Source organism: Salminus brasiliensis, chromosome 22 (assembly GCF_030463535.1).
Source record: "Salminus brasiliensis chromosome 22, fSalBra1.hap2, whole genome shotgun sequence".
In the NCBI taxonomy this organism is placed as follows: Eukaryota; Metazoa; Chordata; class Actinopteri; order Characiformes; family Bryconidae; genus Salminus; species Salminus brasiliensis.
In genome coordinates this window covers 20,919,606-20,933,638 of record NC_132899.1, presented here as the reverse complement: position 1 = coordinate 20,933,638, position 14,033 = coordinate 20,919,606, and the positions used below count along the sequence as shown (strand labels likewise).

Below are 14,033 nucleotides of genomic sequence, written 5' to 3'. Positions count from 1 at the left end.
ACGTTACACATGTGTAAAGGCGAGTAAAAAAACTTGTCCCTTGTGTTGTATTTCCGAAATAGAAATACTGAATATTTACACATTAACTTATACTATACATATACACACATTATATACACTATACACACCCTATTTACAATACTGCACTATTGCATTGCACTATAAACAGTTAAATGTTCAGATTTGACATAATCTGAATGTTTATGTCACTGACACTGGATAAGTGTGAATACAGGTGTAGTGTAAGTGGGGAGAAGTGTTTGTGGGTGCAGTGTGACGGAGCATAGGAGTTCCGGTAGTAAGTGCAGGGTGCAGAATGAGGAGAGCTTGTGGACTGTGGAGAGGTGCACTGCGCTGTCGTTCCTTCAGCAGCCTAAGTGAGAAGGGCAAGGCTAAAAGCTAACCAGCTACAATCCCTTTAGCTTGCTAACAGCACATCTATTGCAGTAAGAGGACACAAGAAGAGAAAATATTATTTTTACAGTGTTAAAAACTACGTTTTTTTATTATTTTTTTTTATTATTAATTTTTTTCATCCCTGATGATAACATAACAGGTTTCTAAAATTCTGGGGATGTTTATTATTTTTATACACTTACTATTTATTCATTTATACTCGATAAATGCATCATTTGGCATCTTTACCAGGTTTCACCGTAAAACAAAAAATAAGACAAATAAATCCCCTTTTTACATGAGTTTTAAAAGTACGGTATCGGGATAATATTGATTTAATATGATCAGAATTAGGTAACATGCGCGGTGTCCTCTGGCCCGGTGTGACAACTGGTACACTAACCTCCCTCAGAGCAGCAGAACTGTGGAGCTTCCTCAGCCAATGAAAGTTGTGCACTCTGAGGGCGCGCGGAGCGAAATGGGCGGGGAGGTGCAAAGCGCGAGCAGCTTCTCTCTCTCTCTTTCTCTCTCTTTCTCTCTCTCTCTCTCTCTCTCTCTCTCTCTTTCTCTCTCTCTCTCTCAGGACCTTGAAGCCATTCCACCCCATAACGTCCTGAAGGTAAACCGCCCGAGTGTGACTCACATAAACACTCCTGCTCCTCCTCCTCCTCCTCCTCCTCCTCCTCTTCCTCTTCCTCGTGTCTGGATACGGGGTGCCCGGGTCTCCAGTCATGACGGGTCTGGACCGGCGGCGCCGCGCGTCTCTGGCTCTCGCGCTGAACCTGGCCGCGATGCTGCTGGCCGTTTCCGCGCTCGCCACGAGCCACTGGTGCGAGGGCACGCGCAAGGTGGTGAAGCCCTTCTGCACGGGGCCGGTGGTCGGCAGGCAGGCGTACTGCATTCGCTACAACAGCACGAGCGGCAGCAACGACAGCCGGATGGTGCAGTACGTGTGGGAGACTGGCGAGGACAAGTTCGTCATGAGGAGGTTTCACAGCGGAATATGGTTCTCCTGCGAGCAGAACATCGACCTGATAGGTAAACAGAGGCACTTTTACAGCTCTTTGTGTTCATTTGTAACTGAGGGGGGGAAAATCTCTAAAGTTCACAGAGAGCTGGAGTGGTTTTCAGGGCAGACCTGAGGAGATGGGTCTCTGACTGAGTTCCTGAATACTGTACTTCAGTATTTTAGCAGTTCTGTGATCTTTAGTGGTTTTCTTATGGTTAGAAATGGGGATGTAGACTAGCTGATGAGCTGATGCTCTCATATCACACTGTCACACTGGAGGCATTGGATGATCCTGCAAACCCACTAACCGACTTATTAATGAGTCGAGAAGGAGCTTTAACAGTGATACTACAGATATACCATAGCACTATTTATAATTTACCTAAAACACAGCCTCCTTTACCCAGAATGGACAAGTAACAACCCTATGTTAGAGTGGTTGGTGTGGCGCAACAGATAACACCACCACCTGCCATTGCGTTACAACAACAGCATGTGGAAGACTGGGGTTCAAGTCCCGGTCTGGGTGACTGTATGCTGCGCTGCACCAATAAGAGTCCTTGGGCAAGACTCCTAACACTACATTGGCCCACCTCTGTAATACGAGTAACCTTGTAAGTCGCTCTGGATAAGAGCGTCTGCTAAATGCCGTAAATGTAAATGTATTTTAAAGGTTAAATTGCCGTTTCTAAAGAGACTAGGATGTATGATTGAGAATAGGGGTCAGAACAGAATATCAGCGATGAGCTCTTGAATATTTATAGAGCTGTAAACCTGCTTTCAGACTTCCTTTTATATGTCTGTGTTTTGCTTTTGACATTGGGCTGTACCCAGCAGCTCACAGCCACTTTATCCTAATCTTTTCTCACAGTAAATGAGTTAGTGTATCCTCCAGCTCAGTGAAAGCAGCACCCCGACACTGAGGCTGCCCTGTGTTTCACACTGGTGTTAATGACAGGAGTGATTTTTACTGTGTGTTTCTGTCTCTCAATTCAGTCTGCTCTCTCTTTGTTCCCAGGAGAGAAATGTAGAAGTTTTATAAACGTCGCCCCTCCTCATGAGAGAGGTAAGTTCAGTGCTTTTCGTGGTTTCTGCAGGGCGCTGGGCGTCCAGAAAGCAGCTCTCCTGTGTGCCGTGACTAAAAGCAGTGGCTTGACTCTGAGTGCCCTCGTTGTCGTTATCTTACCCCTGCTCTCTGGGAATCAGTTGACCTGTCTGGTTGCTCTGTATTGACCGCCAGGGTTTATTGTGCATAATGACTCACATTATCCTCTTGGGATTCGTTTTTTCCGTCTTTAGAGTAATTGGTTTACACATCCTTTGGTTAAAAACACACCTTCCGACAGCAGTTTTATGAAGATAGAGATCCGGTTGCTCTGGACTAATTAACTCTTCCTAATTAATCACACAGACAGACTCTCCATGTGATCAAATCTCAAAGCTTAGATACAGTTAATATTCGTTATAGTAGCAGTCTAATACTGTCACCCTTCTTCTGCAATAATGCCAACCTCTAGACATGTTAATTAATGAATAATAAATGGAATAAATGAAGATGAATTCATTTATAAACCCATCAAATAAAACCTATTTCAGTCTCTGTTGTTGTACTGGTTTGTCTTTGCAGTTTATGGAATAAAAACATGCTGTTGCTTTGCTTTTTCTACTAATTTCCTGTGCTTCTGGCAGACGCATACAAAAATGATGACAATGAGTCCATTCAATATGTACAGTAGATGTGCACAGATGCTGTAAAAGCTGTGAATCCTAAACTCTCCTCGAAACCGCAGTGATCAGTGTCCTTCAAGTGCAAATGTCTGAGAGGCACCTGATGAATGAATGTGAAGGAGGTGGGGAGCTGGACCAGCCACTGTGGTTTCGGGGTTTTCAGTGACCGTCTGTATATCAGTGCCCTGCGAAAACCGAGCTAATCAGTGGTCAGATCTGCTGCCTCTGAGTTTATCACGATAAAACCTCTGACCTGTCTGCTATTTCTCTAGAGTCCGACTGCAGTAGCCTTGATCTCTCTCTTTCTCTATTCTCTGATTCTCTCTGTTCTCTCTCACTGTCTCGTTCTTTTCTCTTTTCTTTATCTTATCTGTGTCTCTCTCTCCTCTTCAGGGGTGCTGTGGCTGTGTATCGTGGCTGAGTGTCTGTATATTCTGCTTCTGTCCACTGGGGGAATCCTCATGTCCATTGAGGTCTGCCATTTTGGGAACGTCATTGACGGCCTCAAACTGAACGCCTTTGCAGCTATATTCACTGTCTTGTCAGGTAACTGCTTGATTAGTTTAACTAATGTTCACGCAGCAGGTAAAGTGGCCAAAATCCAATTTATAATACCAAATATGATTTTTTAGGCTGTTCACACTATGCCTTTAATGTGACCTATATCTGACATTCGTCTGAACAGGCCACGCTACTAAACTGCCCACCTGTGGGCAGATTTGGCCTTTAGAAATGTCTTCAATCATTCAGCAGTTGTGATATGTGCCTTCTAATTTTGCTTAAACAGAGACTAAATATTTATGAGGTCTGTTACCCTCTCTTCAGCACATTTATGACCAATGTTGAGCTGAATTCATGCATTAAAGTCACATAGAGTCAAAACAAACTTTGGAAGATTTATTTTTATTTTATTTTATATTTTTATTTATTTATTTATTTACATTTAATTTACCTGCTATGTGAACTAGCTTGGATGATATCCACTTTTTCATACTGTTATACCCCCTCAAAAAAATACCGCGGTATGGGGGCTGGTCAACGTACCTTATTTTAAAATTGCAAAATGACTAAATACAAATTTCAGTTTTCTCACAAGGTGACAAAGGAAATTTAAATCATTAAATTATTGTTAAATAAATCAGTCTGAAAAATTCAAGTGTTAAACTGCTTGAAAGCAAGAGAGAGAAGCTGGTTAGCATTAGTTTAGTTAGCAGCCGAGCTAACAGTCTGCTTACTGCAGAACAAATCCAAGTCTGGCTGAAAGAAACCCCACTAAAGGTTTAGACGAGAAAGACTTGAGCGACTGGTAACTAACGATGGAGCGGCTGCTGTTGAAAAGACAGAAAGCTTAGCTAGCTCAGCTACAGCTCCACCGAGTATCATACAGCCCAGTGCAGCTCCTTGTCACTAACTGTTGAGCTACAGAGTCAAGTGCTGGTGATAAAAACTCATGTCTGAGAGAGTGACTGGTTGATTGTCGGGTGACTGGTGTCTCCATGAGACTTGAGGGTCATGAGATTCTGGCAGCTGACTAATGAGGCTTAGAGAAGTTAGCAGTTTCTCCCCCAACTATGGCCGTCCCCAGTATCGTCCACTTTTGCGAATTGCGCATTTCCGCTTTCTCTCTTTGCCAATCAATTGGATGTATTTTTTTTTAACATAAGCTGCTGCCTTAGGCCGCCATTTAAACCTTATTGTTGCAATGTTGTAATGTTGCACATCTAAGGCAGAAATGCACATGAGGTGAAAGTGCATGATATTGGGGGACAGCCAAACCATGTGGCTCACTTAAATGCACAAGGGTGACGAGCATATTTGCCCATATACTAGACAGAGACGAAACAGAAATTTTACATTTCAGACACATTTTAATTTTAAAATACCCTAGACATTTTATATACTGTGGTATACAGTATTATATTAGTGTAAACATAGCCATAGTTACACGTGTTCATAAAGCATATTTATTTCACGTGATCCCATTTTTTCATTTGTGAAATGGTTGAAAAACACCCATGTCTCTCATATACTTTTTTTGTGGGGGCGTTAATTAACCTGCTGCCTAGCAAAAAGCTCACCTTCTGATTGTGTGGCCAGATTTTGGAGTGTTGGAAATTGGACCTCATAGGGCTCATCACGATTCAGCCTCACGAAATGTCACATTTTGCATATCTCTGTGATCACCCATCAGTCTATAGAGCAGGACTGGAGTGTAAACAGGCTGCAGCTGAAGTGGCAGAGCGCAGTTGACATATCCTTCAGGAGCACTGGCCTGCCTGACTGAAACTGTCACGGACACCATTCCCAAAGGATGCCTGTGTTTGTAGTGTCAGGGGAGCGACAGTGTTAGATGTTTGTGACGCTGCAGGCTGGCCTTTGCTCTTCCTGAGAACTAGCCACCCAAGCCATGCTGCTACAGAAAGCAGACGGTGCCATACACACAGAATTGCAACTCCGTGGTCCAGATCCCGCATAAGCCTCACAGTATCAAATCCTCTTGAATTTCATCCAGGCTATTTTTGACCTCTTGATTTATTTAAGGGCTTTGAACAACACATGGGCAGAAAATTAATACTACCTTAAGCCAGCATGTGTGTAGGGTATTTGACGTGACTTAGGCCACTGGAATCCATATGTAGCAAGAGGAGCTCGCATTAAATTTAGACTGACATGGTTTTTTAGTTAGCTCTGCAACAATGAACCCCTAGCCCATCGGTTTCCGTGTGTACTGCTTTATTTAGCTGTACAGACATGTGAGGGTGGGGGCTTGGTTAAAGTCCTTCAGCATATGAAGGGATTAATTCACTTCCATTGGACCTTCAGCTACATGACCTGTGAAGATATTCACAGTTGCTGACGTTTAACCTGCTACTTCCTGTGTAAGGTTGCACAATGTCATATTGGGCTGTCACTACTGATTATACTAGGAACTGTATAATGAACGGACTATTTTAATCATTAATGGAGTAATTACAGGCTAAATATTAAAAAGTGGACTTATGCAATAACAAACCTTTATAGGGTCCTTCTGAGGATCCACAATATAGTGGCATGCAACATTTCTGCACCTCTGTTTAAGATGTCTATCTATTCGTCTCTATATCTGCCTACCCGGAATCTCAAATTTCAGTAACTGTATATCAGAGCACTGATCTACACCTGCACAAGTATGACCTTCATGGAAGAGTCACCAGTCATCCTGCACCCACACCACAAAACTCAGCATCAGACGTTTTCAAAGGAACTTTTAAATAAGCATGATCCATTTTGGAAACAAGCCCTGTGGTCTGATGAAATGTTAACCTACTTTTTGTCCGCATTGAGCAAAAAAAAAAAATAGGGCAGAATTTCATAAAAAGAATATCAAGGCATTGGTAGGTTTGTGTTGCAACCAGTGGCACATGGACCATTTCACAGGTAGGGGGAAAGAATGGATTCAGTTAAATACCAGCAAACATCATACCGTCTGTAAAAAAAAGCTGATGATGAAATGAGGATGGCTTCTACAGCAGGATAATGATCCTAAACACATCTCAAAATCCACATAAGACAACCTTAGGAGGCACAAGCTGAAGATTTTTCTTTAGAAATCTGTAGATAGACATTCAAAGAGTAGTGCATACAAAATGGCCCAAGAATCTCATAGAACTAGAAGCCTTTTGCAAAAGAGAGTGAGAAATGACTCTGATTAGAGCTGAGCAATATGACAATATTTTATTTATTGTGATACATTTTGTTATCGTGATGCACAATATGCTTTACTAAGCATATTGAGGATACTGTTAGTGCTTAATAAACACTGATCAGCTACAGGTTTCATTACTAACAGTGTAATTAGACTGGTTTAATTGGATGAAGTTGAGTAAAAAATCACTGTATTCAGTACAGGAGAGTATCTGAACAGTAGTTTTAAAGAATCTGTCGTTACTGATGTATTTAGTCTGTGATGACATGTATCGTGATAAATATCGTGTATCGCGAAACAAGTCTTTAAATATCGTGACGCAGTATTTTTACCATATCGCCCAGCCCTAACTGTGATACTTGGCAGTGTTATAAAGTTGGAATGTTGCAAAGTACTGACCATGCAGGGTGCCCAAACTTTTGCTGAGTTGCTGTGGATCCTAAACACTTCCACTTTTCAGTAATACCACTTACAATTGATCAGGGAATATCTGAATTATTGTAATGGTGGCTTCCTATCACAGCACCATGCTGTAATTCGGCGAGCTCTAAAGAAGCACCCATTTTTTCACTAATGTGTGTAAAGGCACCTGTGGCAATGGGACTCAATGAAACACCTGAATTCAATGATTAAGAGGTGTGTCCCAATGCTTTTGTCCATGTAGTGTATGTCGGTTTCAAAGACACAGTAACAAAGACCGTCTGACTCAAAACTAATTATACATGAAACCACACAAATGTAAAAAATGGATCATTCTTGGGGTCGTGACCCTCAGCAGAATGAGACAAATCCACATATATCTCCATAAAGCAAACATCGGTTGTGTTGTTTTGTTATTTACCATGTGCACCATAGCAACAGTATAATAACTGTAATACGTGTGTTTAGGCAGACACTTGAAAACCACTGTCTGCTATGACTTATTGAGATTGTTGAACCGTTACTGGCAGTGAATCTAGCATGGAGAAGGCTGAATTTAGCATTGCTACGCTGACTCTGGTCTGCTTTGTGCAGTTCAGGGATTTTGCTGGCACATAAAGTAATCGGATTGGTGAGGGTCTTTTTTTTTCTCTCTTTTTTTATTTATTTCTCTTTTTGTGTTGAATTCCACACAGAGGAGATTTCACACCCTGGTGGTAGGACAGATATGTATGTTATTTAGCGAGGCATTCTGAGCCGAAAAAGAGAATGGAACGGAGAGAGCAAGAGAGAGAAAGACACAGGCATTAAGAAAAAGTGGACAACAGTGCAGCATGACGTGGATTCGAAAATTATTTTGTAATAGGTATACGTCGTATGTAGTTTTGACAGGCATTTAACTCCCACAAATGAACTCCAGATTGTCCTTTTGCAAACACATGGCACTGGATTCACTGCTTTGCTTATATTCAAGTCATTTAGAGGATGAACGCCAATTGACTAATCACAAATCTGTACAATTTAGCGTTTTCTGTATAATCTCCTTTGCACTACGGCTCGGCTATTTCTGGCGCTGGGTGACTCTGATTGTCCTGACTCAAGGTCTGACTTGCTGGTGTTGTTGATTAAGTCTGCATTACCATCTGGACTGAAGATTTGCCTTCCCTAACACTTCCACGCACTGACCCCATTAAGCAATGCCCCTGAACTGCACCAGTGTGCTACCTACACTAGCCAAAGTTGACAGTCTCCATTAATTACCAACTCCCATCAGCTCCCAAGTGCTCTGGCACTGGGATTCTCACTGAATAATGAAGGAACAGATTTAATGGTGACATTGAGAGGGGCTGCAAGTATTTAGAGTACGAAGACTTTTAGTTAGAGTGAGTAGATTTAGCGTATTTATTTATGCAGTCGGAGAGGTGGCTGAAAGCTGTCTCATTAAGAGACCATTCTGGGGGAGGTAGGACATTTAGTAGATTCTGCTAGTCTGAATAGTGAGCACGTTTAATGTCATCTACTAAAAGACTAAGCTGACCCTCTTTTTCTGATATGGTGTGACACTGCCCCCTTATGGCAAGGCACAATAAAGTCAGCTTGGACCGCAGTAGTGCATAATTGCACTGCTACAGCCTGTTTTACAAAACATTTGCTAGCTTATCTTAGATTATGTCAATATTCCATCACATAGTGTATTTAATTAATGCTTATTATTGGACATGTTGTTTTAGACGCTTATGTTAAAGCCAATGGGTTTGGCCAAATGTAGTCAATCAGATGAGACATGTTTTGGTGCATGTTAGAGCGCTTGTTTTTTTTTAGTTTTGCACTGGAGCTACAAGGCATTTGCATTAATGGAAGCTTACAGCTACACGTTAGCATTGTGCAAACTGCCTGCCCAAATCATTACGCACCTGCCTTAAACCACATTGTGTTAAACAGACTTGCTTGTGTGGATTCTGACACTGGGTGACATTCTGTTATCTATAAAAATGAACAAAAGTATGCTGCATATCTAAAAACTAAGGCAGATGCATGAATTCTGTCTGTACTTTTGGTCATTATTAAAGATAGCATTGTGTCACAAAGTGTCAGAAACCACATAAGCAAATCTATTGGAGATTTCTTTGCATCTCAACACAGTTCGAACTGTGATGATTTAGGCATGCAGTTTCCACAATGCTAATTGGTGGCTGTAATTTTCCATTAATAAACTTGACACAAAACTATAGACACCAAACATGTGGCATTTGTGGTAAGGGTAATATTGTGTATCACGTTTGCTGTCACTTCAAAGATTTCCATATGACGCTACAAGAAGAGGAACAGTATAGCATTATATGTTGTATCATTCAAAGTAAGACTCTCAGTACAATACACAGTTATCAAACAGATCAATAGATCATGATTTTGGTCATCTTGGTTCAGCTAAGCCTCCAAGAATAAACAATAAGAGACATCCGTTTATGGACAGATTTGTCAGAAATGCTCTATAGGTAAACATATTTCAATGTTATTGTGCAAGTATTTTCAGTTGTACTTTAAGTTCTAAAATGCATTAAGGTCGAAAAGCTCGTCTGATTATAACAACTTAGAACTTTATTGAATTCATTGTAATTGCACTAAACCTTGTTTGTTAGAACAACTCCAAGTACTAATACTTTAATTGAACCTCTTGAGTTAACCCAAAATCTCAATCGATTGTCAGACTCAGCAACACAGAAAATGGTATGAGCATGAGAGAAATGATTAAATCCCACATTTAATCAGGCCAGTCTCTATCCGCTTGTCAACGGCAACAGGCTAAACTTAATTACTATACGTTGATTCAACTTAAAGATGCCATTTTAATGTATACAATGACCACAAATGTTAACCTAACTTAAAATATTAGTAGTCATGTATGGGAAGGATCCAGTTTTGCCCACCACAGACTTAAATTATTAAATTATTTTTTTCTTTTTAATTTTGACATTTGAGCATCCTATAAAAAGTGTTTTGGATGTTGTACTGTTGCAGGCCTTCTTGGGATGGTGGCACACATGATGTACACAACAGCATTCCAGCTTACTGTGAGTTTAGGCCCTGAGGACTGGAAACCCCAGAGCTGGGACTACAGCTGGTCATACATGTAAGCTCCTTACAACCTTCATTTAAGGGTGTCTCCTTACCCCTGCCTAAACAATCAATATCAGTCAATTTGCCAGTCATCAAGGCTTCTTTCTGAATCATTTATGGATGCAATTCTCCTTCCTGCAGCTTGGCCTGGGGTTCTTTCACTGCCTGCATGGCGTCCTCAGTCACCACCATCAACAGATACACCAAGACCATCCTGGAGTTCAAGCACAAGCGAAGGAACATCGAGAAGAACCTCAAGATCAAGCAGAAGCTGCTAGACTTGGACTCCCCAGACCAGGTGTGGGATATGTACATCAGCTCGGTCCCCAGCACAGCCGAGGAGCTGCTGGACCTGTCCAGCTCAGCCCGCAAACTCTCCAACAACTCGGTCTTCCTGGACCTTAATGACATGCCCGAGCCGCAGGGCGAGGAGTACTGCTAAGGGTGAACCTCCCCAGCACCAAAACTGCCCCTGGAATACAATTACAATTACACCGCCCACTGCCGTTTGGCACTGCCACATGCTCTTAATGAACTGAACCTGGCCTCATATTACACTGAGGCCTGTGAACCAGGAGAGCCGTTCACCTGGCTTCTGTGCAGAGATGAACTGACTGATTACTTACTGAGCTTTTTTATGTACTGTGTTGTAATGTTTGCTGAATGTGAAACTGTGACTCTATTTATTGGTTTTATATTCAAGTATTATTGATATTTACATGTTTACTTAGGTTCCTCATTTTAGCACCAACACATTCTTGTTTGAAAGTGATAGAAAGGAGAGAAAGCTTGAAAATATTTATGGAACTTCTTCCATCTGAGCATTTCAAATATTGTTGCTCTCGGTAACAAAAGCCCACATCTCCAAGATGGCAACCTTATAGGAGACAAAATAATTTAATAAATAATAGTTTTAATTTAATTTAATAACAATTTCATTCTTACACAGTGTGAAGGGCAGCTGAAGTTTCTCTTCATTGTTTTTTTTGTTTTTTTTTGGACCAGCATTTAATAATATGGAAGGAAACTGTAAATAAGGGTCTCAGGACTCTTTGGGTTGGAATTTTGGTGGCTTCTGCTTGGATTTTGAAGGCCAGACCCACTTCTGATAAAAGGATTTAGAACTGAGAGATATAGCAAAGTTAAAGGGAGGTGACGGGCTGGTGGAGTGTTTTGCGAAGACTTTGTTGTGAACATGTGTAGAAGAACAAGTATAGAAGAAATTTATAAGACGTTAGATTGGGGGGAGGAATTTCCCTCCCAAAATTTAGTTGTTTTATAGCTCCACATAAAAGGTGCTACAAAAGGTTTTTCCCTTAGAAACCATGGTTATAAAAGATCTGTGAAAATGAAAAACATTTGAACTTTTACATCAAGTGAAGGTCCTTTAAGCCTTTAAAAGGTTCTTTGCACTCAAACTCAAACAAATCTCTTTTACAAAGATGGGTTCTTTAGGAAATGAGTGGCATTGCTTAAAGAACTTTTGTAGCACCTTTATTTTTAGGAGCACAGAATTTAAATCTGGCAGTTGTTTTTTACATTGTGTCAAAAATGCATGATTAATGAACCAATAGATATGCTCCAAAATTACTTTTTACAGTAACTTCCAATTGAAAGGAATTCTCCTGTAAATTTGCTGTTTTGGAGATAGGGATGTTTTTTTATTTTTGCGTGAAAGTGGCGATTTATGAAATATAATATATGACACATGCTTATACATAGAGACACTCCAATCCTGTTTACAGGTACTATTTTCTTTATCTTAGAGTGATTTGATTTGGCAAATGCCTGTTTGTATTTCCGTTGTCTGAATATTACAAATGACACGCTTCAGTGCCTTTGCTTGTGCTATTGATTTTGGTCCCGTTGAACAGGAGCGTGCTGAGGAGAACCAAACCCATGTTTATTTTACAGTAATATACCAGAATTGTAGTAACACATATGTAAGTCTTAACCCTAACAAGTCAGATGTGTCCACTAATACAGGCCTCAGGACAATATTGTGGATATTTTCTGCCACGTCTAGGGAAAGCTATCAGTTTGAAAACCAGACGGCGTGACAGACGTGTACATTAGAATGTGTGGTTGGTAGAAATGAGTGAAGATACATTTCTTAAAGTAACGCATTCCACAGAGTGCAGTCATTTGATTGTATTGTATCACTATGTGACTGTGTAAAGCTGTTCTATTTCTACATGAGCATTCAGATATATATACATATAGAAGCTATTTGTTATCAAACTCAAGAGCAGGGACGTTTATTAGCCTGTTTTAGTGTGAACAGGCCTGGACTGAGTGAAACTAAGCTGAAGTTTAAACAGGACATTAGTCTTCAGTTTGTCTTTACTTGAATTTTTACTTTGTGCAACTGCTGTTCACATACTTTATTGAGCTGGTGTAGATCATTCTGATGACTTCTCAGACCGAACAAAGTGATTGGGTGTCTGTACCACCAAAAGACAACTGTTTACATTATGATGTGCCATGTATGTGAAATGCGTAATGGCTCAGTTTAACAGTTCTGAACTACACCATTCTCTTAAAAAAATGGTTCTTTGAGCGATGCCATAGAAGAACCACATTTTTTTCCGTAAAGAACCATGGGTCTTGTTCGCCAGCTTTCACAAAGATTCTGACTTGAGTGTTTTCTTATTTGGGATTTGTGCAATGTAAGGGCAGAGCTGTGAACAATACTGCACTTTAAAAACACGTCACAAATCTAACGTAGACTTTTTGTTTGGACTTTTCTCAAGAACTCATTTATTCTGAATGAGGCCCCATGTTTGCACAGAGACTCGAGAGTGAGAGTTAGTGGGTCTTTATGGAACCAAAAGTGGTTCTTCTGTGGCGTCACTCACAGAACCTTTTGAAGCACCTTGATTTTTAGGAGTGTATCAGCTGTTTTTGTGTAAAACTGTTCATTGCTTTTTTTAGACATGGCTTTATTTTGTACTGATGACTGTGTGTTAGGGAAGTTGTTATTGTTTTGGTTTTGTATGGATTTTATTTGGTGGTATTTCATTTTTTTGTTGTTTTTGCACTTTTGTCGTTGCACTGAGGATGAACAAAATGTAACAATAAAACAGTTTCAGTCTTAAAATTTCGGCAACGATGATCAGCCTCAAACTGCTTTTGGCTACTCAGTCTGTCCAGTGTAAGCACCTCAACCGTACTCAGGTTTATGTTGCAGCCATAAAGCCTGTCATTGTGCACCGTCTGGCTGATGGACATGATGCCTTTGAACATGACTTTATCTTTCACTCTGGTGTCATTTTTAGCCTCTCCCTGTAAATCACTCTGAAATTAGGGAGGCATAATTTCCAAAATTCTAATTGTTTCTCCATTATTATTATTTTTTGCATGTGTTTTATTGGGTGGTTTTGCAGTTTTGTCAGAGGGTGAATGAAAATTAACATATAATTTCAGTAGACCAGGAGGGAGAAATATTTCTGTGGCCACAAGGAGGCACTACAGCAGTAGTTTTGTCCTGAGGTGCTTCCTAGTGACAACACTGCCCAGTTTTATATATTTGAGTATTTCTTTTATTCATAACACATTGTAAGATCTTGGAGGTTTTGCATTTGCTGTTCTACAGAGACTAAAAACAGCATAAACTGAAAGTTCATTGCAAAATAAACCCTTAATAATCAGAAGAAGAAGAAGAAGACAAACCCCCCT

The 14,033-nt window shown here is 40.5% G+C and overlaps 1 protein-coding gene across 1 annotated transcript; it reads left to right on the top strand.

Moving 5' to 3' along the window:
• Positions 1-1,120: 1,120 nt before the first annotated feature.
• Positions 1,121-13,455, top strand: gsg1l2b (gsg1-like 2b). Its single transcript, XM_072667227.1, has 5 exons — positions 1,121-1,434; positions 2,424-2,471; positions 3,527-3,679; positions 10,257-10,368; positions 10,497-13,455. The coding sequence occupies exons 1-5, from the start codon at positions 1,128-1,130 to the stop codon at positions 10,795-10,797; spliced, it is 921 nt and encodes a 306-aa protein (XP_072523328.1). The 5' UTR covers positions 1,121-1,127; the 3' UTR covers positions 10,798-13,455.
• Positions 13,456-14,033: the final 578 nt, after the last annotated feature.